Here is a 25,254-nt window from a genome sequence, read left to right as displayed (position 1 = left end):
GCCCTATAATATCCTCAAGCGATTGAGGAGTGCAGTAGCATCTGGATCAAATTGTTGGAAGCCAACCAAATTGGTGAAGTTACAAGTAGGGGAAGTAACAGAGAGCTAGGGGCCCAAAATGCGCGAAGTGGGTAATAATTGAAGTTGCAGGGGAACCCTTTAAGTTAGGAAGCAATTGGCTTGCAGATTTGGTAATATAAGAAACAATGAAGATTGATTTTCAAGTGGGGTTTTCTCAGATACGTTTGATCTTCTTCGCCTTTGACTTTACTAAGCAAAACCCAAGAACTGTTGATGGTAGCTTGAATTCTATCTTCCAACCATAGAGCGAGCATCCTCAAATGCTGACTATGTGTCTGTACTACAGTTCGAGAGTGATTCGAGAAGAGCCACCACAAAACATGTAAATATCCTCCGTTTACATCTTCCACAATAATAAAGACCAAACAAATAAATAAATAATAATATGAATACTGAGGTTGAATCGGCACAAGACCATGAATGGTGGTAAAACCATAGCTGATCAAAATAAAGATGCCACATAGGGAAAACTTATACAGCAGACACGTCATGATAACAGACAGATACGTAGCCCACGTAGCCCACAATAAAAAAAGTTATAGAGAAGCGTACAAAATGAACGAAATGTGACATTCAAAGAAAACATATCGAACAAATTTTAATAGACTGTAAGAATTAATGAAAGAAAAAGAAAAAGACATAACTGCAATTTCTAATCATGCTAGAGAAGAGCTTCCAGATGATTGCTGCGGGTGACTTGGCATATGGAGTGATGCCTTAAGTGTTTGTGACTGCCTACACGGTGACCCTATCTGCGATAGGAGGTACGGTTCTTGCAAAGCGACTTATTGAGCACACTTCCCTGTTATCAAATCAATTCTACCTTTCGTGAATGCTTAGGTCGGGTTTCCATGAATTTCTTCACACTCGACAGCAAGCAGATAATGGGAATCTACAACGCTGTTGAGATGAAAAGCCCAATGTCTTCTACAGCTCTCAAAACTTTATCAAGCTCCAATTCCCTTTTTCTAACCAAGAAGGAACATGCTGTTAACTCTCAGAACCTCTGATTGGAATGACTGATTTCTACCTTTTCATTGACACCCGAAAGAACTTCTCAATACAGTTTGAGTTTCCATTCAAACGCAAGTTGTCTAGAGGGCCCCAAGCTTAGAAATATCTTCGTACTCACTTGTTATCAACGGGTTGAAAGGGAGAAATGAACTTGAGATGTACGACAATCTTTTCAGAGCTGCCTGACTTTAGAAACAATAGTCCAACCAGCCACAAGAAAAAATAGCTCTTAACCTGGCAATTGATGACAAGCACATAGGCTCGCTTGAGAGCATCCTCCACATAGTTCTACTTATGCTTGTGTGCATTGTTTTCTGCCTTGACAATAAGAGCTTATTGATTCAGCATAGTCCAGATCTGATATTTGAGCAACATCTGTTATCTCTCTAAGATAGCCACTGTTTAACTCCACACGAAAACAACCCAACAAATAAGAGTAGTTAAGCTGAAGCCCTGGAAAAATGGATCTTCTTGTTTCCTATAGAGCCTGACAAAACAAAATACACCTATAACCATTTGAGATGCACGCAGGTCATACAAATGTCAGATTCCTATTGATTGATTCCATTAATTTCCTCAGCATTTTTTATCAGTACCATGTTGGGGACGAACTTCATAATAGAGGATATAATGCAGAAAACAGCCCGAACGAAAAGGAAAGAAAGGACACACAAGTAAACATACGCTTATGATCTGAACATACAAATACATAAGACATATCATATTGATGCCAAATGTCATAAGACGTATATAAAAGAAGCTCTCTTAATGCTGTTATCCAGAACATGGCTCTGATACCTTGTTAAATTTTTAGTTCAAAAATAGAGATAAACAGCAACAAAAGAGGATAACAATACACCACAAAACTCAATACATTTATCTTGGGAAATCCCTTTCACTTGAAGGGAAAAACCCAGCCACACCAGCAAAATATCACTTTTATTGATCAAGAAATGTTCATATTACAAGGCTTTCACTTCATAGATTTACATTATTGAATATACCAAGCAATCACATAAATAGATTGCATAAGATACTTCATCTTTCATACGAAGTTCTCTTTGAGTCCGAAAAATAAGACCCTTCATATTGCCACATATTCAACACTTCATATTTCCATACGCATGCTTTTTAGCATGACGTATGACACATGTCTCTTTACATAATATTAACTTGAATATAATCACAAATATCTCTTTCAGCTGAAGATGATCATAACGGTCATAACAAACATATTTCTATCTCATAAAATCAGAGATAAGGATCTCTATCACAGCTACAATCTTCAACACATCTCAGGTAGTCATTGATGTTGGGTCTCCCTCTCAATAAGGAATTGGTTAATAGCTCCAAACTTGTCTTCAATAATGTATAAACTTCACTTTGGCACAAGGATGGAATTTCATCACATGAATCATAGTTCTTTGACTGCTACCATTTCTTGATCATTGGAGAATCCATCTCGACATGGTTTACTCCCTCTGAATAAATATTTCCATCTGAGAAAATCTTCAACCATCAACTTAGTCTCCCTGAATGCAATCTTTTATGCTTCATGATCTGTTCTGAAAACATTTCAGCAAGAGATTACAAATATTCAAAAACTAAATGATCCCAAAGGGAAATATCAAAGATAGAAACATACACTATTTAGTGTCCTAATGTTATAGCATGAATTGATTACATATGTATTAAATACTTATCTCTTTACGTGTTTGATACTCCTTGTACATCTAGCTCACATCAAGCTCATGCTGATTTGAATAGTGTGAAGCCAAATTCTACAACTTAACCAAATATTTTCAACAAGCCATGCTATTTACGGAAGCATTAAGTATGTCTGTTAATTTGTATGACCAAATTCTCATTGTATCAACAATGAGAGTTTATTGTTTTATGAATAATTCACTGTCAGATACGTCTAATCATCATTCAACTTTAATATCATCTGTGGTGAACTGAAGAAATAGTATCCCAAGCATTCTACCAAATAGGTATCGCTCCATAGACACACTTCACGAGTAGATTTTAAAACACATTACGTCAAACTGCTTGGGTGCATAGGCTGTGATTTGTTCTTCTGTCAAGTAATTTGAGCGTGTGTCTGACATTCCATATTCAATGACTATAATCGTAATTGGTAGAAGATATCCCTATAGTTTGATATAAAACTACGCGATGCTTTTGATCTGGAGTTTCCACAGCATTTTCAAATGATTATTTTTCTGCAAATTTAGTGACAATCCAATTTCCCATTTTGATGTCCATTGCCGAGTGTGTTCAACAATAAGACATCTTGACAGTTGACAACTCATAGCCTCAGTCGTGTGATCAACATGAACATCAAAAGTGGGGTCATACAAACAATGAAATATCTTCAATGCATCTGTTTCAATGTGAAAACAGAGCTTCAATGCCTCCCCAGCTACATTCCCTGCAATCTGCCACTGACCGCGACTGCTATATTCTTTGATTCCTCTGCCTGTACTTTTTATGCCCTCTGATATTCGTGACTTCTCCTTCTCATCAAGTGGTTTGATTCCTGAAACAGCGGATCTACCCTCTACGTAAATGATTGCAGATTTATTTTTATATCTTTTCCATTTCCTGTGGTATATATATTTGGTTGCTGATAATCAATAATCCACAGATAATATGCTGCTTCATTTAAGGTCATTTCCTCTTATGATAATTTCTTGTCTTTTACTCGGATCAATGGGTTTCTCCCATTTGAAAGACTGATTTTCATACATATTTTTTTGTTGATATCCTCCTCCCAGGCTTTGCTTTGATACCATGTTAGTTTTTGGAGGATGCTGCAAATATATATGCACTGCCATGTTAGATATGTGTTTTCCAAAGGCAGCAACCTCTTGAATTTATAAAGAGCTTAAGCCAAGAAAAGACATGTCCCTTCATGGGATATGTCTATTCATTTATTAGATAATTAATATAATAATAAATTTTAAATATATATATCTATACTCATATATATTTAATATGTTTATCCAACAGAAGCTACCAAATATTAACATCAAATAAGCATGGAATTGTGTACCTTAACAAGGCGCTTACTATTTACGATGCTAAAGGGGTAAAAAACAACTTGTAGGGATCAAGGGGCCGATTTTACAGATTTAATAATAAAGAGAGTATTTGATACTCCAGCTCCTTAGGCTGCCACATTAGTATTTAATATTACCCTATTCAGTGAGACTATTGTGAAGAAGCTACTAGCAAATAATGTTGCATAGAAGGCAGAAATGTGAGTGTGACGGTTGAAAATGATCAACTGAAATGTGTGCAATTGGCAACCACAAGTGTACTTGTGCCAAACGTTTCAAACCTTTCAAGTTTGTTCAAAGCATTTCCATCAGATAGAGAGGCAATGCTCTCTGAAATAAAGGAATTGAAGGAGCAGATTAAAGGAGAGTAAAATGAAGATAATTGGTAAACTAGTGCCAGATTTGGTTGATCATCCGTTATCCAAAATAATGAGCAAGGTAGATTATACATAGAAACCATATCTGAAGTTACCCTTGGCTAAGCATGAGTTGGATATTTAAAAACAGCAGGAGATGAGAGATAAATGCATGTTAAGGACTGCAACAATAAGGCAAATTTCCAAAGTATTCAGCCATGATCTTCAGGCCTCTTCTCAGATAGAAGCAACAAATGAAATGGTCACAATGCTTGAAGAATTGGTTGCTTTATTTTTAAGGCTTAGTAAGAAAGTAAAATATAAAATTGGATTAATTGATGAAATTGAGAAGGAGGTTTTGCTAGGAATTTGGTTTGAACATAATGAGATGAAAATCATTTACAGTACTTGAAGAATTGGTTGCTTTATTGTTGCGGCTTGATAGGCAATTAAAACATAAACTTGAATTAGTTGATGCAATTGAGAAGAAGGTTTTACTAAGATTTAGGGATGAATATAATGAGATGAAACCCCTGGATCAGTGGAAGGGTGAAATCAACTCATATCCTAATTTAGTATCCTTTGTGTGTAAAGGAGATGAATTCAGTGTTGGAAAGCTAAATGCGATAGTTGGACACGCTATTTTCCATTGAGGTAATTTTTGAGAGTTTCAGTAAAGAGACCTGCGCAATTTTGGATGGAGAACACAATGATAAAATATATTGAATAAGCATATTTGCATTTAATTTGATCATGATATTCTAGCAGATGGATTCCACCTCAGCAGGTTACATGATTGCCGTCCACCTCAGCAGGTGACATGATTTTGATAGTTTTGAAGTGGTGCATCATTTTTTGTCCAGCATGCAATTCAGTCATCAAGATTGAAGCATTTCATTGGCAATATGTGATCCATTAATGTATTTCTAATGCAAAATCTTATATTGTAATGGGCACAAGTCCCTAAGTAGAATTTGATAAGTGTAAAATTCTGTAGACACTTCAAAATATCCCCATGAAATCAAGAAAAATTATCTATTAATCAATACATATTTTAATTTAATTAATTCATTAGTCCTTTCCTCTATTATTTAAATAAATATTTTTATTTATTTAAATAATTCATTAGCTTTTTTTATCCTTCTTAATTTACCATTTCCCCTCTCCTCTATTTGTGTAATAAATGCATTTGTTTATTTTATAATTTCACTAATCCTTTTCTTTCATATTTAACCAATCACCTCCAATCACATAGATCAACTCGTACATTTTGAGCTCGTGCCACTTAGTACATATCTTGTCAGTTGACTTTTATCTCTAAAGTCAATAACCTCCACCTACCACTGAATCCTAGCCACTCATTTCCTATTGCCTCTTCATCTCCTTTAATCCTATACAAACCCTACCTACTCTTCAATCTTATTCACCTACCCAGCACCTCTTAATCTCACCTGTTGTATTTTTATGAGACTTCTATAAAAATATTTTTTTCTCCTCACATTTGAGACATCATGCAATCTCGGAGGACACTTGAGTATTTGCATACTTGAGCCCTTTGAGAACTTATGCCCTTGCATCTTTAAGAGTATATAGCTACATTATCCATCCATCACCATTATCATAACTTTTCCCATCAATTAATCATCTCCATTCTCTCATAGCCTCTTGTGCTTATGTTTAAAAATTTGAGAGTGCCCCTGCTTCATCCACTCCAGATCTTGAAGATAAGAGGACAACAGAAAACATCTCTTTAGTGCATCTGGTCTGCCCTGCTTTTATTTTCGTGTTTATGCATTCTTGAAAAAGTGCTCTATTTGTGTGTTGCTGGATTAGTTTGTAGATTTTCTTATGGTTGGGCTTTTATGATTTACAAACACGCTTACCTTCATCGAACATTTGGTCACAACATCAAAAATGTTATCTTTGTGAGGTAGTGGCACATTACAAATCCTCTAAGCATGAAGTCCCCAAGTAGCATTTTATTAGTGAAAAATCAAATATGCTGCAGATTATACCCTTTCTTGGACATATGCCGTGAGGCAGTGATACATTAAAAATCCTCTGAGTATGAAGTTTTCATATCAGAAGAAGACATTAGGATGAAATAGTTTGATTTTATAGCCTTGAACATGCACTGATTTGAGAGTATAATTGATCCAGAACCTAGATATTAAAATCCTAAAATACTAAAGCATTTAAATCTTTAATGTGATAAAGCTGTTCAAGTTCTCAAGATGTTGTAGTGAGGATTGTAAAGATTTATGAAGGATCTAGTTCATGTGGTAACAATCATACACATCTTAGTTACAATTGCGAGAACTTTTCTACTTTTATTAATAGCTTAATTACAAGGGCTATCATTTAAAGGTATTGAAGTAAGGGCTGCTCCTTAATTCTGGCAGATCTTAACTGCAAAGGAGAACAAAGTTTTCTCTTCTGTTTGTTGTCCACTTATCTGAAAGTCTGGATGATCAGAGATAGCTTTTTTATAGAGATAATCAGGCAATCAGTTGGAAGCACCAACGGTGTCAGTGCTACATCCTGCGAGGAGCTAGTATGTGGTGTTGCACAAATAGATTATAGTGACACAATTGCTTGACACCCTTACTAGCATTGTCACCAAGGTATTTACATAATCAATCCCTGCAACTTCACCATATTAGTGGACAGTGAGAGATTTTTGATTTGAGGAGTGATTCCACAAGTTTAAATGCAACACAGTCTCTGCAATTGATTGCACAAATTTGCATTAGAACAATTGGGACGATTGCATTTCAAGAGGGGACAAATTATTTGTGTGCTATTGCACAAATATATGCAAGCCTAGACATATGTATAATAGTGCACAACTTTGCATGCAACGTCTGCACCATGAGGCATGCGTGTAGCATTAGGAACCATGTTGCATAACTCAAAAATCACTCCTAGCTCGTGTACCTTTGCATCATGTGCTATCCATGTAATACCAAGGATCATACTACATTACTTCTTAAACATTTACATCCCCACCTGTTAGCACTTGGGCACATAGTTTAGAATCCAACACAAACACTGCAACATCTTAGAGCACCATGTATCAATTCCTTGTATCATCTAGAGTTATTCCCTTACATGCAACTTGTCGGTACACTGTGTTGCTAGAACACCAACTGTTTGAAGGTGAAGTAGCAAATGTTGAAGGCTACTTAGTTCAACTACCATGATGACCTTTGTTTTCAGGATCATGGGAGTTACAAATGTGCATCTTTAACATAAGTAGATAGGCACTGATAGGTAGACATTAGGATATATTGGAGTAAATATACAACCATACATCTCAAGAGAGTCTGACACATATAGAACAGACAAATTAGTAAAAGAGTTGTCCAGTTCTATTCTTTTCTTTCTAGACCTCTTGTCCCCTCATTGCTTCCACACATATCAAATCCAGAGAGCATTGTCCCTGCACCTCTTGAGATTCAGGTCACCTTTGATCACATCATCTAGTTAATATACTTTTACAATATTGAGACACTTTTATTTGCTGCTAGTTAACATATTACCAGTCAACATCTGTCAGGTACTAGTCACAGTCAAAGTCTTGTTCCCAGCCTTACAATAGTAAATGTGTTCAAATATTATTACATTGTGAATCTCGTAACTTGATTGCAAATGCAAATAGAAAAATTGCATTAAAAGGTTTCTTAATAGTTTGTTCTGTTGCCAGCTGACTGGTCAAAATGCAGATATTGCTGTGATGTCAAAAGATCTACATTTGCTATCCAAACTTCAAAGGTAAGCATCTCTAATCATGGAATAATGTTTCCAATAGGCTTTGCTTTCATTGCAATCTACTGGAGACTATAATAGTTACAGCTGTTAATTTTTTTTGTTTGTTTTCTTACTTTGAAATTTTATGATCTAACTAGGAGTTCAGAACCTGCAAATTTACTATATAAAAGCATGGAGGCAGAAGATATTAAGGTGTAATTCATCTTCATCACCATGTTTTTTTGAAAATTAAATTTATATGCTCTTCCAATAAAATGCTTATGCAGCATCAGCAAATTCTTGTCAATGGGGGAAAAGTTTCCTTAGCTTCCCCTTTCATCATATAGAATCTTCTTTGTTTATTCTCTGTCAAAGTTTCATTTTGTCAAACCTAACATTGTCCTAACCATTAAAGTTTGTGATGCTCTCTAAGTTTCTCTATGGTTTTTGAAAAAAGCATATTGATTTGAGTGGTCTCTGAAGGTGGATATAAATTGGAAAGCTGTAATTATTCTTCATGCTTCTTGAATATGCTTCCATGCTTGATCTTTTCAATAAAATTTTCCACTTGCACATGAAAAGCAAATAATCAATCATATAGGCAGCAGGTTTCCATGGCGTACTATTGCAAGAAAAACTTTGTAGTCTTGAGGAATATATAGAAAAAGTTATCCGAATGATTGCATACACATAAGCAGAGGATAAGGATGAAATTGTTTTATGTGATGAAATTTCCGCTTTAATGAAGAACTTTACAGTTTCTCATCAAGGCAACAATTCAATTAAGTGATGCAAACACATATTACAGTTTATTTTGTTTTTATTTTGATTGTAGTTATTGGTCTGTGAGTCTGCAGTATGACAGTAGTTTCTTTATCAAACAGGCAATGCTTCTTTCCTTTTAAAACCACTTTTCCTTGTCATACGTTGGTTAATATGGTACAGAACCATAGAATTATTTCAAATGGTAGTAATAGACCATTTTTCTTTGCACCAGGCTCTCCCATTGCAAACCCACTTACTGTAAATTAGGTGTAGTGAACACTAAAGTGTCACTATTTTTTTATTCGTCCATTGAAAATAATTTGCTGATTTGGAACTGCAATAGTAGAGAAATAGGCTATATGAATTTTCAGAGGCATTGGATGTTACCTTAGAAGTTTGTTGTTTTGGTCAAATTGGAAGCCTTCAGCCACTTGCAAATGACATCGACCTTTGTTGGGTCAATCCCTAATTCCAATTTTTAACAACCTAGCACAAATGGACTATTTGCTACCCTCTGAATTCATATTCTTTATCAAACAGACCCTTTTTTTTCAAAGTCTCCAAAGCATGGTGCAAATGGAGTTACTTCCATGTCTTCTGGGATCAAAGATGTCTTCCAAGTACACATTTAGACAAGTCCCTGTATATGGTGATTTATCATCTCCATGAAGGTGTAGTGGTTTCACAACCCAAATGATATACATGCTACCTTGTACAAACCTTATCTTGTTTTTAGTTCTGCCCTTTCATGTTTCCTTTTTTCACACAAATTTGTTGGTAGCTTGATTTCAAGTCAACTTCTGTGAAGTATTCTGCAGCTTGTAGCTGATTCAATAGAAAATCAGTTCTTGGAATAAGATAACCAAACATGGATAGGAGAAAACATTGAAAGGAAGCTGAAAAGTTTGTTTTACCTTTACGGATTTACCAATTATATTGGAAAATGAAATTGGAGAAGACATTTAAGCTAGACTCGATTGTCCACTTCTCAGTAAATTGTTAATTACAAAGCTCATTAGTGAAACCCCCTTGTAATTACATTTTTTGTAGAGTACAATGCTATGTTACTATATTCAATAGTGCTCATTAATTTTCTATGTCAATGTGCCTTCCATGCTGTAAGTACATGACTAAATGTTTTACCATTATGCTCACTATTCTGATGTCCTGCATTGTCATAAATAAAAAATGTGAGAAGCTTAACCCTTTAAATTACTAGTTGATTTTTTACTATTTTTGTAATGTCCTCTTTTGGGATATACATGATTTTCGCCTAAGAAATAACAATTCCAACAATACGACTTACTTACAATGGTTATTCTATAAATAAATTACATAATGGTGAGTAAACTTAGCGAAATTATAATTAATTAACATCAAGCATTATGATCATAAATCATCCCTGTTGAAATCATTCTAAATGCATTGGATCCTTTTCAAAGTATATTTCCAATAGCCAACCATATTAATAATCCAATGGGAAAGCATGATGGGGCATTGAGAGACTGTCTTCCTCAATTAAGCCCAAGAATGTGGAATGGGCCTCCGAGTCAGTCATCCACTTGGCACACGAGCAAACTGACTTGGGGTGGTCTGCTTAAGGAGGGAACTGGTACTGCTCTATTGACCCTTCACATGTGCCACATTGATCCCAGATATGACTTTTTTTCGGAAATCAATTAATGCAACGAATGAATTAAGCTTCTTAACAGATTTACAAACAAACAAATAAATAATACATTCACCCATATGGAATACCAATTGCATTCTAATATTAATAATTATAAATGGCTGCAATTTTGATTTAATCTCCAAAATTAGAATTCTCATTTACTGTGTCTTTCAAATGAATGAATCTTAATATCTTCAAATGGTGGGGTCATAGTCTTTCAGTTGGAAGTGATGCATCCTTCCAAAAAGAATTGCTGCCCTGATCTAGGTCGCTATCTTTCTTTAACAACATCCCAAACTTTGGCAACCCTTCTTAGCATTGACTAACTATTGACTAATTGTATCCTTTAAGGGCCTGTTTGGCTGTGAGAATTGCCGAATGCAGCATTCAGCTATGCTAGAATAAACTCTCTTTTGGTATCCGTGCATTCTTAAAATAAGTTATGGAATGTCATTTGGACTTGTTTGGTTGACTTGGAAGAGGAGTCGAAAGATGCATATTCTATGTTTGGTTGCACCAATTGAAATAGGAATTGGAATAAATTTTGTTTTAAAATTTTAATAATTAATTTATTATTTTTAGTTTGGTAATATTTTAAATAAACAAGATTTTTTATTTATAAAAATTGGTTTTTTATTAACTTTTAATAAGCCAAATTATTTTAATTAGCCTTTATTTTATTTTTTAAATTGACTTTATAAGTGAAAGATATAACACAACCTTTAAAATGCATCGAAATTCAAAGGACATATTATATTGTATATTATTAAATATAATTCTAAATAAAATCTAATTATTTTAATGAGTATAAGATCAAAACTAAAATCATTTTATTTTTAAATATATTAAAGAAATAAAAAATACAATAAGTCGAGATCATTAATATGATATTTAAATGATCTTTCAACATAGTTTTAATAATTATAAGCTTAAACACAAGATTTATTTGTAAAGATAATTTTATGAAAGTTTAGAAAATATATCAAATCTGATATTAGTCTTTTTTGTCTTTTAAAAAAAACATACATATTAAACGTTAAATAATGTTGACCTAGTTTATATCTTATGATGAACAGAGAAAATAGTCCAAAAATGTATTTGAGTGGCAAAATACAATCAAATGACAAAGTCATGGACCCGACAACCCATCAAATTGGGTTTATTAAAAACTGGAATAAGAATAAGCTATTCTTATTCCATCTTTTTAAAGGAATTTCGCTATGCTCATTTTGGGGTCAAATTAGGATAGGCGAATTCGAATTCAAATTTTGTATTTTGCAAACAAACGTCAAGTTTATGGTGAAATCTCCCCTGATCCTAATTGCTGCTCTTAATAAACCAATGCGTGCTTAAACTCTTGTTAAAATATGCACCCCTCGGAGAATCGCTGTCCATGATCTGTCGCTCCTTTTTGGTGTTTTCTCTGCTGGGCCAAATGTTTCTAAATCTGAGCCTATATGTGGTGGGGGACAGGCAAGACAAGTTTGAGCAAAGCTTGATTATCATAAAATATACTTGTAGCCTACTTCTGAAATAATTATTATTTAGCTTTGCCCCACCTCATCTAAACTGCGCCCCTTTTAGCCAAAACAGCTGCCTTATATTCTGGTTTGGTTGAAGAGAACATGATATTGTATTCATTGTGCTTACTGATGATAACTGCACTTTTTTAAGACTAACAATATATTGTGATCCAGCATGTTCTGAATTTGTTTTAGCCGACTAAATGGCAATCATTAAAAATGGCATATCCTTTTGCAAAATCCTTTGCACCTTTAATGCACCCAGTGATCCTATGTACTATCTATTGTGCTGTCAATGCACACATCCCATTGCAAATGGGGACCTTGCCACTTTTTTGGCTTTCTATCTAAGTATCTAGCTTGGTAACATTTTTTATTTTTTTAATCTCACAGTTCTTAAGGAATCGATGGGTTGAGTCAAGAATTTCTAGTCCGAAATTGTGAATGATAAATTTTTTTCGAGGATTGAGTCTCAATTGCAAAATCCAGGTTTGAGGAGGATTCCCTTTTAGGATTTTAAATTTTGCCTCTAGGTTAAGTTTCCCTTCCAATCCTTGAGTAAGTCAAAAGATAATAATGTGTTAAAAAATCTGTGTTTGAAAATGAAATTTGTGAAGTTGCGATGTGGAAAACTGAAATTTCAATATGTGGAAAAATATAAGTGAGGAAGCGATTAAAAAATTCTAAGCTTGAAATAGAAGGCAAGGGGAAAATGGAAAAATGCAATGGAATTCGTTAAATTGAAACAAAAAATCCTTAATTTGAAGGAAGAACATTCTAACTTAAAATGAGAAAATCCAAGGATAAAAGTTTAAGTAGGTTCATCATTCAACCAAATGTGAGAAAGTCATATATACTTTGTTAACATTTCTCTTTAGTCTAGAAGCAACATTCTTTATGGACAATCAACGTGCTTCAACTCCCACTAACACTATAGTATCCCTTTAAGTAAGACTATAGTACGATACTATTTTGGCATCCCTATTGATGTAACTGCCCAGCAGTATATTTCATAACTAATTTGGCTTTCTTTGTCAGTATTTCATCCCCAATTAGCCCCAACACAATCTTGAACCTCATTTTCATTCCAAGTATAATATGAAGCTATGTCATGAGAACTTAAAAAACAGAGATTCTGATTGTGTCAATGGCTTTGATTGAAGATAAGAACCGAAAAGATTACCATCCCTATCAAAATCAATGTTCTTACTTATTGATAATTGCCCTTCAAGAAGATTTTTGTGAGTTTATATTCTTTTTAATATTTTACTGCTCCTCTTGCTAATAAAAATGAATTTCATTGATTTGTGATCTATTTTACTACAAACATGATTTGAAACATGGATAAATGTAGAAAAAAAGGTTAAATGAAATGTAGCTGATAAGTAGGACATGATTTCCACAGCTAGTCAAATTGTGATGTGAATATCAGGATTTAACTGTGTGATTTTGAGTCAAACTCGATGACCCATGTTTCATGAGTAGTGATTCAACATGAATCCATCTCTCATGAGAATAAATGGAACACTTAGCACTCATTGAATCTAGGTGATGCTTACAGGGGTGAAGCACCGGGACTTCCCGGGAGGTCACCCATCCCAGTACTACTCCAGCCTGAGCGCGCTTAACTACGGAGTTTCCTCCACAGTTAAACCCAAAGCTTGCAACCCCATTTGCAAAACCTTCACCAAGTGTTGTGCCTTATGAACCATTCATTAGAAAGCCCCTTAAGCTCATCAATTGATAAGTAGGACATGATTTCCACAGCTAGTCAAATTGTGATGTGAATATCAGGATTTAACTGTGTGATTTTGAGTCAAACTCGATGACCCATGTTTCATGAGTAGTGATTCAACATGAATCCATCTCCCATGAGAATAAATGGAACACTTAGCACTCATTGGATCTAGGTGATGCTCATAGGGGTGAAGCACCGGGACTTCCCGGGAGGTCACCCATCCCAGTACTACTCCAGCTTGAGCGCGCTTAACTACGGAGTTTCCTCCACAGTTAAACCCAAAGCTTGCAACCCCATTTGCAAAACCTTCACCAAGTGTTGTGCCTTATGAACCATTCATTAGAAAGCCACTTAAGCTCATCAATTGATAAGTAGGACATGATTTCCACAGCTAGTCAAATTGTGATGTGAATATTAGGATTTAACTGTGTGAAACATGGGTCATCGAGTTTGACTCAAAATCACATAGTTAAATCCTGATATTCACATCATGAAATGTAGCTTTTATATATTGCCCCACCATATCTCTTATTGTGTCATCCCATATCTAACACCTTTTTGTTGTGAATATGGGCAACTGTACTAAGCCACTTGAAGATGTTGAGCCATAAATTCCATATATCTACAAACTTGATTTGGAACATGGATATATGTAGACTAAAAGTTTAAATGAAATGGAGCTTCGATATATTGCCTCACCAAGTCTCTTGTTGTGTCATCCCATATCTGACACCTTTGGTCTTTGTTGTGAATATGGACAACTGTATTAAGCCACTTGACAAATGTTGAGCCACTTTCATGATCTTTAAATTTCTTATATCTACAACTCTATTTTGTTGCAGACGAGAAGGGACAAAAATTATCTGTGGTTGTTTTTGTAAATCAGCAAATGCATTGCCACAAAACTCACCATTTTTGTCAACAAATAAAAACTTAATATACAAACTAAATTCAACCTCTACAGCAATTTTTAAATTATTGATTTTTCATATACCTCAACTTTGCATTTGAGAAAATACACACATTATCTAATTGTAATTACCAACAAAAAAATAAGGAACTATATAACATAGGTATTGATTTACTTGTACTGAACTATGAAACAATTTTAACCTTTTTGGGCTGAAAATAACCAGACTTGTGAATTTGAGACAGTTAGAGACCTTCCATATCATTTTCTTTGGGAATCTGAATATATATATATATTTAAAATAATTGATTTTTCATATGCCTCAACTTTGCATTTGAGAAAATACATTCACATTATCTAATTGTAATTACCAACAAAAAAATGGAACTATATAACATAGGTATTGATTTACTTGTACTGAACTATGAAACAATTTTTAGCCTTTTTTGGGCTGAAAATAACCAGACTTGTGAATTTGAGACAGTTAGAGACCTTCCATATCATTTTCTTTGGGAACTTGAATATATATGTGTGTGTGTATGTATGTATGTATATGTGTGTGTGTGTATAGATATATGTATGTTTGTTTGTCTGTATATATATATATATATATATATATATATATATATATATATATATATTGATGTAGTTGTGCTAGAGGTATCCCTGCGACCCAGCCCAGCCCAGCACCCAACCCACCTTACCTTGGACTTGCTGCCAAGTTGGGGTCATGAAGGGGTGAGTTGGAGCAAGACAAATCCTTTGAGGATGTGCCAAGCTGCCTGCAAGCTAGGTGCATTAGGTGAGTCCGGGCTTTGGTGTCGAACTCGAGACCATAGGGGAGCAAACCCAAGGCCCAAGTCAACTCCGCTTTATTATTTGTCTATGGTAAGGTGAGGGAGATCCTTTTGTGATTTGTAATGCCCCCTTTCTTTGGACGACGGAATTAAATTAATAAACTAATAAAGGGCCTAGTGAAATTAAATTTTATTATTTTGAGGCCACTTTATGTTTTCCTTCCCAATCGGAATTGAAATTTTATAGAGGGAAAGGTGCTTTGAAGGGTGTATAAAAGGAGAGTTTGTGCAAGAAAATTGGGACAGACTTTGTATTCATTTATTTTTGATCAATTAGCTTGCGAGCTACGAGGAAGTTCAACACATTTTACTTTTTAGTGATATTAGGTATTACTTTGGCCTTCCTACGATTGGCCAAACTCATAAAGTTTCCTTTGGAGACTAATTTGTCCAAAGCGAGTATAACGCTTCACCTTGAAGACTTTGGTGAATGTTCTAGATCAATGATTGAAACATTGATGATGAATGTGAACTAATCAATAATAGAGACTGATTTACACATCTTATTTGAGCCAATTGAACTTGAACTAATTAATGACTGCAAGACATTATATATATATATATACACGCACGTATGTATGTATGTATATGTATATGTATATATATATACATACATAGTATTTAATATATATATACATATATATACATATATATATATGTATATATAGTATATATTAAATACTATGTATGTATATATATATACATATACATATACATATACATACATACATACGTGTATATATATATATATGTGATGGATCTGGATCATGTTTTCTGAATGATCGCTCCTAATAGACTGTTGGCTGTGCGGAGGGATTCACAAAAAAAGTCAACTCTAATCATTGAGTAGAGTAAGTGAAGTCTTTTGATATGAACCTTGTAATGCCTACTTCCTAAGCCAATATGGCATGAAGAGATCCTTAGCTTATCTGTGAGATTCTCATAGGCTAATTGGTGGGTTCATGGAGTCTTAGAGATGTTGAGATGTTGACAGTAGTTTCTTGTTGATATGGGTATAAGGAGCGCAGCTCCCTTTTCTGCAGCCTTTTTGGACACTTTTTTTAGAAGTCAATGATGAGCATCGATAAAGTTAGTTGCTATTTTTTGTAATGTTGGTGGAGTTGGTTTTTAATATTTATCATGAGATTTGACATAGTTTGGAGTTATTAAATAATGACGTTATTAATTTATAGAGGTAAATTAAATATTTATCTTTATCGTAATTTTAATTTAGATATTTAATGAAGGGATATAGAGGCCAAACATTAAGTTGAGGGTAATTTATTTTAATGGACAGGCCTTTATTATTTGATGCTACATTGCGAGATTAAAAAGAGAAGTGATCCTTATTGAATAAAAGCAAAAAAAACATTCCCAAAAAAATAGTGAAAATTTATTGAAAAGATAGTGGGAAAAGTCCAAAAATAAATAGCGCAAGAGCATTCCTGGAATAGAAGTGACAAAAAACACACAGAAAAATACCAGAAAAGAAAAAAGGTCCTTTTTCAAAGAAGTGGTTAAAAAGTTATAAAAGGAGGATGGGGCTGTCATTTGGGCATGTTGAATATTGTTATTGTTGATGCAAATTTCTTTTTCTTGCTGGTTTGTGAGGATAAAATCCCTCACTGGCGACATTCTCCTTGTTGAGAGATACAATCCGGAGGATTTGGAGGGGGTTCATCGTAGTAGTCACATTGGAGTTCACTGAAAGTAATTTACTTAAGTTTTCAGTGGTCTACATTGCACATTGAGGTTTTGGAGGTTGTTTTAGCTCTGTATTTGGGTGTTTAGAGGCTGGAAGGGCTGTCTTCGCTCAGCCGTTGCACTTTGGTGGTGATTAGTGACATACCTAGGGTTTGAAGACCATTCTTCCTGGTTTATACTGCTGCAGACCTTTTTTCTCTATTCTGGCAAATGGGTATGTTGATTTCTGTTATGTGACCCCCAAAAAGCGAATAGAATATTTGTTATTTAATATTGTGGGTAAATATTGCATTTTCAAGTCAGTATTTAAATCAGGAAATTTTCAGCCACTTGTATTCCGTATTTAAGTAAATTTCTGATTTGTTTGTACTGCTGCATGCTACTTTATTTTGTTGTACTTGTTTGGCATCAAAACTATTTTTGAAGCATACACTGTTAAGTATTCAAACACACTCCAAGAAATAAAATAAATCAGATCAGAAAGGGCTGCATATTACAAACCTAAAGAGGCAATTTTGATCGAATTCTTTGTAGCTACGAAAATGAGCCTAGTGTGCTACTGAAATCAACCAATAGTAGAAGTATCCATTAAGTGTTGTGATTTGGTGTCATGGTTGCCATGTAAGAATTAGGAATCATCAAAGCTGTTTTCATGATTGCTAGATCACACCATCACAGCACCAGGATCTAGTACGAAGGACAAGTTGCACTTCCGGTGAGCGACTATCGCTAGGCTACGAAGAGTTTCAAACATCAAATAATTCAGATTGATAATCAATATAGAAACACATAACTAAACTAGAGAGATTGTGGCAATAAGAATCAACGGATGAATTGATTTTTTGCTGATACAGGTAGAGTGTCTCCTACACAATCTAACATATGTTGTTTGGTAATTGGTGCTTGTTGAGGGGTAGGTAGTTGGGCGAACCAACAATTAGTGTTTGTTGAAGAAAGCAATCAGAGATGCAAACAGTATGACGTTAAGAAGTGGAGACAGTTCATTTTCAGGTGAGTGATCTTATTTTGGCTCATCTTAGGAAAGAAGTGTTTACTACCTGCGGTATGTAGTTAAATGCATGCTACTGTATGAATGTTATAACAGAGATAGTAAATGCAAGACAATATCAGAGAACCATTGTGATTGATTGTTAATATCAATCACAATTCACGCCAACAACTAGAATGACAGATGAATATAATACTGATGCCAATCATGCCCTCTTCCATCTGAGGGAGTGCACAGAGTCTCCGAGGGGGTGCCATGTGAACTGTCACAACCACAACTACCTATCCCTTAGTCATGCTAACTACCAACAACATGATTAACATTAACAACAATTAGACAACACATGATTTTGCCGACAACATCACCCCCCAAAAAGCAAGTTGTCTCCTGATGATGTACAAACAAAATGGAATGATATGAAATATACAACCCATACATTGTACAAGAAAAATAAAATGAGGATGAAGATGAGGGAGGCTGAGAGTGCGTCCCTGATGTCGTAGCGGTGGATGAAGGTGGTGGAGCTGGTGATAAGCGAGCTTGTAACTCATTCACCTGCTATGTCTGAATCTGTAAGTTCCTATCGGCCACTGTAACATCTAGTTTTTCTGGGTCTTAATTAACAACTAACATACTCATAGAAAAACGGTTATCACTTCATTTTCATAGGAAGACAGTTAAATCAGTTTCGTTCATATGAAAGAGATTGACAGTTAAAATCAGTTAAACAAAATTTCCTTAACTAAGGAATTAAAACACCATCAAATGAATTTACTATAGAAATTGAAATCCACATACCATGGAATTTGAACCGATAAATCATTGTAAGAATGCTTCTGCAATCACCCAGATTAGTCCACAAATACCACTATAACAAAATCATATAACGACTATCATTCAATACTGCTGTATCAAAATCAAATGACGATTACTATTAAATACCACTGCATAACATTAGGGCATCACAAACCACTATATCAATTAGGGCATCGATTACCATTAAATCATTTAGGGCTTCGGATACCATTATATCACTTAGGGCTTCTATTTCCATTGGATCATTTAGGGCATTAGATACCATTGTATCAAATTAGGGCTTCGGATACCATGGAATCAATTAGAGCTTCGAATACTATTGTGTCATTCCTTTCCTTTCGATTGCCTAATTGTGGCAATAACATATAATTAGAAGATATGCTCATATTTATTATTCATATAAATGAAAGATAACAATCCACCAGATAAAACTATCTCTTGCAACTAAATGTAAAATAACTCAATTAATCTTACCTTAGTCTTGCACATACATTATAAAAATACTAGTTTCCGATAAACAACTGAATGCATAGCTTATCTCTGTCTGACGCACGTCCGACATCTCGGGGAGAGGTGAAACATTGTTAGGGGCTTAACCACTCAACCTCGGACCATAATTTTATCCCCACACAATCTCAAACGAGAAAGGCCCTCCCTATCCAGAATAGATAGGGGTCATCTTGTCATTAGCTAAGCAATCTGGTATCTAGATGCACCTCTCGACTTGACAATAGAAAATTATAAACTATAGGATTATGCATGAGTTATTAAACAATATTATTCTAGATTTAATGTATCATATCTGACTTTTATTTTTTAAGTCATCACAGACTCCATCTCACCTCTTCACCCTTTTCCATGGCTACACAACCAGGCGAGTCCCATGTGTTTGGAATTCTCAGAAGAACCGGTTCTTTTTGTTGGTTCTCAACTGTTTCATAAATTAACATATGTTCCAGCTTATCACAATCTGTGATTTGAAAGATTATATATTTTTTTAAAAGATTACAGTATTGATTGTTTAATTCTAATAACCATTGGCACAATTCATTTATGATTCCATACTATGGTTACTTGGCTGTTACTTGCCATGAACAAGGTTAAATTAAAGAAGGTAAATCTGTAAATTCAACAAGATATCATCATGATAAATATTGGAACTTGCTGTAATCCGCTCTATGCATAGTTTCGCTGCCTAGTGTGCTTAACACAACTGTGACTAGAAGGATCATGTTCTTAAAACTATGTGGAATATATATCATTCCAGACTTTAATACATTTGGAAAAACACTTCCATAAGGGTTGTATCGAATTTATTATAAAAGTCTAAAGAAGGGGTTTGATAACAAAGGACATGAAATATGCAGCAAAACTCATATTGTATCTTTGATATAAATCTAGCAAGGAAAGAGTCTTGTGAGCCTATCCGGCTGTTATGGAAATCATTTAAATGATATTGAAAAATAAGAAGGTTCTTTATAAATCTCAGGGTTTATTCATCAAGTTAATAAACATGAATATAGACATAAGAAGGAAGTTACTGTTCCTAGCCGGTTGCTATAGAATTGCATTTGAAAACTTTGGAAGGAAAATCCATGACCTGAAATGTATTCTTTGTAAGAATTTGAATCTGATCAGCTCCCTCTACTTTCTTCAATGCTTATCCTCAGCAAGTATACCGGTATGACAGATTGCTTGAACAAAGCTTTACAAACAATATTGCATGAAATCGCCACAAATAAAAATTAGGAATTTCGATGTGCTAAAGGCGGAAGTATCGATTTGCAAGGATATAAAGCGCTGCAGACAGGAAGTCGAGTATGTGGAAAGACTTAAACAATGGCTTCCTCTCTCAATTCAGATTAAAACCAATAGAACCAAGAGTTGGCGATAAAAAATGGAAGAACCGTCCATCAAGGAATACTAAATCTCAGACACCTTGTAAAGATATAAAACTCAGATGCCTGAAACATATAAATCGGGCGCCATGAAATAGTAGAAAGTTGGATATGAGAGTTCTCTCTTGCGTCTTAATCTCCCCTTCGACTCAAGATTTAAAAAGGTCTTAAAAAGACTCTTTGACTTCCATCGTTTCAAGATTATAAACCATTCGATTTCCAAATGTTTTAAAGCAAAGAAAATTTAAATGGTTGGAAGATAAAGTTGGAAGATTATAAGACAATTCGAATCGCCAAATATTAAATTGATTTGTCATGCCAAGTGTTAATTGGTTAAAAGCAAGAATATTAAAATGAAAAGAATAGAGTTGGAAGATTGTAATTCAAATATTATAATTCAAATGTTATTATATTTCAAATATTATTATAATCTTATATTTATAAATGTACATGTAAATATATTAATAGGGTGACATCACTTTATTAAATTATTGTAATATAATGGTGCTATTTCATATATATATATATATATCGACCATAATAATAAGGTGAAAGATCATATTAAATCCTTTGAGGTATGTTTTATATTTTAACCCAATTATTTTCTCAATTTATTTATTTAAATAGTGCATGCGGGTCCCACAGATGTATCCTGTTTCAAGTCGCTAGGTCCTTAACCCATTTGCCCAGTGATGGTGATGCTCCTGCCTAATTCTTTTCTGACAATGCTTCCACCCCTTCAATGTGTTTCCTGCAAGGAAGTTCTCTGCAGTTAAATTATATTAACATAATAAATTATTTAATCATAATTAATCATAACGATTAACCATCTTCTCAATTCCATGAATTCATGACAAATGATCAACTAGCTTGTTATCTTCACTTGAAATTATAACAACTTACCATCTTACTATTTCATAGGATTATAACAAATTTAATTGTCAACTAACTTCATGTGAACCTCAACGGTTATATTTCAAATTAGGTGAAAAATTGGGATGTAATAGCCACCCTCTTCTTCTCCATTGTCTTCTTCACCATCATCGCCACCTCGTAACAATTGCTTCTCCTTGGCATTGAGCTGGGCCATAGATGTTTCCACACGGGATTCCAACATTGCGTTATCTTCCCTGGCCTCTTCTAACTGAGTCGACAAAATCGCCCTCTCTGTTTGTATGGCTTCCCTCTCTGCGGCCCATGCCTCCCTCTCTAGAGCTAGTTCTCCCTTCATCATCTATAACTCAATGGCTTACTCCATCCTCGTTGCCTCACATATGGTTGAGACATGCTTTGGTCGTCGCTAAGAGAAATAGCCTTCCCTAAAGGCCTGCTCAATCTCCCTGAGCAACTCACCCATTCGAGTCTCTCTTGGCTTCTTCATGAGCGCCCAATCCTCCAACATGTCAAGTGACTCCGTGGTAGGCTCATAACATGCCTTGAATTCTTCAACGCATTCTACTCTCATGAATGCCAATAGCCTCTCTAACTCTTGTATCATCCCCTCCTGGGTTTGTCACTGAGTAAAGGCTCTCATCTGCCTCGCTCTTGCGATCATCTCGTACAAGTACTGCTCAAAGTCACCCTCTCCTGACCCTCTAGACTCTTGTAAGAGACCCTTCTTTGTCATAGGTGTCTCTTGAATGGGCTCCCTGGCTAATTCCAATAGCGTGTCAAGCTTTCGAGTGGGCTCAAAATCCATTTGCTTTAACTCCATGGGCATGTGTGGCATAGATGTCATTTAACGCTTGGTTTCAAAGAGTTAGCATTCCCCAGATCTCCAGGTTGCACCATTGACCAACTTTTGTGGCACGTCGTTGTTTTGACAGTCTTGAGCGAAGTGGCCCCACTGGCTACACACCCAACATTGAATCATGGGCTGTCCCTTCGAATCATATTGTATCTGACTCCTATTGTTGTTGTCATTGTTTCCTCTCTTGTGATTATTCTAGAACTCGCAGGATGATGCATTATTGTTCGTTTGTTGTGTTGTGTTTTCTGCTCTAAAGGTAGACGGTTGCTCTTGTGTAAAAAACACTTGTGGCTCCTTATCTTCATGTTATACATGCATTCCTTAGTGGAATCACACATAACTTGGCAGATGTCGCAAAAGAATTTTCTTGGGCATGAACCCTTCGTGTGCTCATTCTTCTTACACTCCATCCACTACAATTCTCCTTCACTTTGTCTTGTGCTCCCCTTAATTACTTTAAATTCCTTCATCATCAATTCCATATCTTTTTGAAGAGCTTGCACCTTCTTGTTTGACTCATCATTGTTGCTGCTCTCTTCAGATAATTCATCACTTTCTTACAAGGACTTACTCCTCTTCTTCTTTGGAATTTTGTCTGCACTTTCAAGGGTCATTGCTTTGTCACAGGCGTTTGCGTACGACATCACCGATACTATTCTCATTTTTTTCTTGAGGGAAGACTTTAATCCCTCAACAAACCATCTTTGTTTACATGGGCCTAATGTTATTGGCAGTGACTAATGAATCCTAGATCAAAACTTCTTTGGAGCTATTGTCATAAGATTGAGTACTTCACAATATTTGTTAGAATGCCTAATGTACCAATCATCTTTTCTTGCAAGAACATCCCCAAAGACAAAGGAAAAGATCAAGGTAAATAGCTCTTTATAGTACGTATACAGATAAGAGAGAGACTACAATGAGTAGATAAATGTAATACTCAAGGATAATAAATACCTATCTACACATCAACATCCTTGATACAAGTTGCTCCAATGAAGGTCCATATGCAAAAAATTAGGAAAACGTCTTCATATAAGCATTTGTCAAGTAATGGAAATGGAACTTGGTTATTATTCCCTTCCCCCGCCCCACTATATAAAATTCCCACTTACTCCATTTTATAGATCTTTCAGTCACTATCATGTCCAATAAGAGACAATAATGCATGAAAGATATCAACCTATAACTCTGTTAGTCATCAACCTCTATATCTGAAGGGACCATTAGATCTTTTCAAACCTCAATTACTCATCAGTCCAAAGTATTTGCAGAAATAAATTCTTTGCTCTCAGCAATAAATAACACATCAAATTGCCTATTCCAAATTTTAGAGTATTTATTATTCTATTACATTGTCTTGTTGTATGTTCTAGCATCTACTTCCTTCCATTTGGAATATGACTGTAACTCCTAGTATTAAGAACAAATGGTTTAAATATATCATGAAGGCTTTGAATTTTCCAAGCTAGAAGATGTATCCCTCTCTGAGGTTAATTTGACCCAGATTATATTGAACTACACAGTGCTCAGGTTTGGAACATTGAGGTTTAGTTACAACTGTCTCCCAACTGCTCAACGTGTTAATTTTATATCATGTAACTCTGATAATATACTGATCTGAACTTCCAGATAGAATAGATCAGTTTATGCATGAAATCCCTTAGGTCAAACATGCCTTTATAGTTGTTATTTCCTTTTATAATTGGTGTCTCCTTGAGGCAGTATTGTTAATGACTAAATTAATAAACTAAGTTAGTTTAGTTACTAACCAATTGTCATCATTGAATAGCCGCCGATTTCTTGGAATGCAATAAAGGCCGACTTAGAGAGGCACATGTCTTTTCAAGGACATGCCCCTTGGTTGTTGTATTTATAAAAGGTGTAAATGTGGATAAAGGACACACAAAAGATACAAGTCTGCTCCTTTAGCATCTATAGCCTTATACGATTTGCAACAAGAATAAAACAATTGCAGAATAATTATTATACTTCAAATAGCACTTCATATATAGGTCTGATATATTTAAGACCATTTTTAGCAAGTCTAGGAAGGTATTATCTCAGTTTGATTCATAGCAGAATTTTCAGAAACTTTACATGGTATCAAAGCTTTGGTAGACGAACCTTGGCTCTGCAAATTAGTAAATTAGATTTAAAGATAAATATCTAACATCATTCCTACAATGACTACATTGGCTAGTACAATCAGACTCGAAGATAGATTTGATGGTAAAGACCATTTTATTGCATGGAAATTCAGAATAATGATGGCTCTTGATGATAATGATGTATCACAGTTCGTTGATAAAGAATCCAAGCAACCTAATATTGACTTAATAAAAC

General features: G+C 34.8%; 1 protein-coding gene across 2 annotated transcripts in view; it reads left to right on the top strand.

The window, feature by feature from the left end:
* The window catches only part of LOC149570583 (uncharacterized), a 194,387-nt gene that overhangs the window by 28,401 nt on the left and 140,732 nt on the right, over positions 1-25,254 (top strand). For both annotated transcript variants that reach the window (XM_089823166.1, XM_089823165.1), the window contains exons 2-3: positions 8,223-8,290; positions 8,425-8,479. In XM_089823166.1, the coding sequence (XP_089679292.1) occupies positions 8,223-8,290; positions 8,425-8,479 (123 nt within the window). The remainder of the gene's footprint in view (positions 1-8,222; positions 8,291-8,424; positions 8,480-25,254) is intronic.

This window comes from Cupressus sempervirens, chromosome 3, assembly GCF_028749045.1.
Source record: "Cupressus sempervirens isolate cs-2001-9-10 chromosome 3, ASM2874904v1, whole genome shotgun sequence".
In the NCBI taxonomy this organism is placed as follows: domain Eukaryota; kingdom Viridiplantae; phylum Streptophyta; class Pinopsida; order Cupressales; family Cupressaceae; genus Cupressus; species Cupressus sempervirens.
Note: the sequence above shows the minus strand (reverse complement) of the source record. Positions and strands in the feature narration are given on the sequence as shown.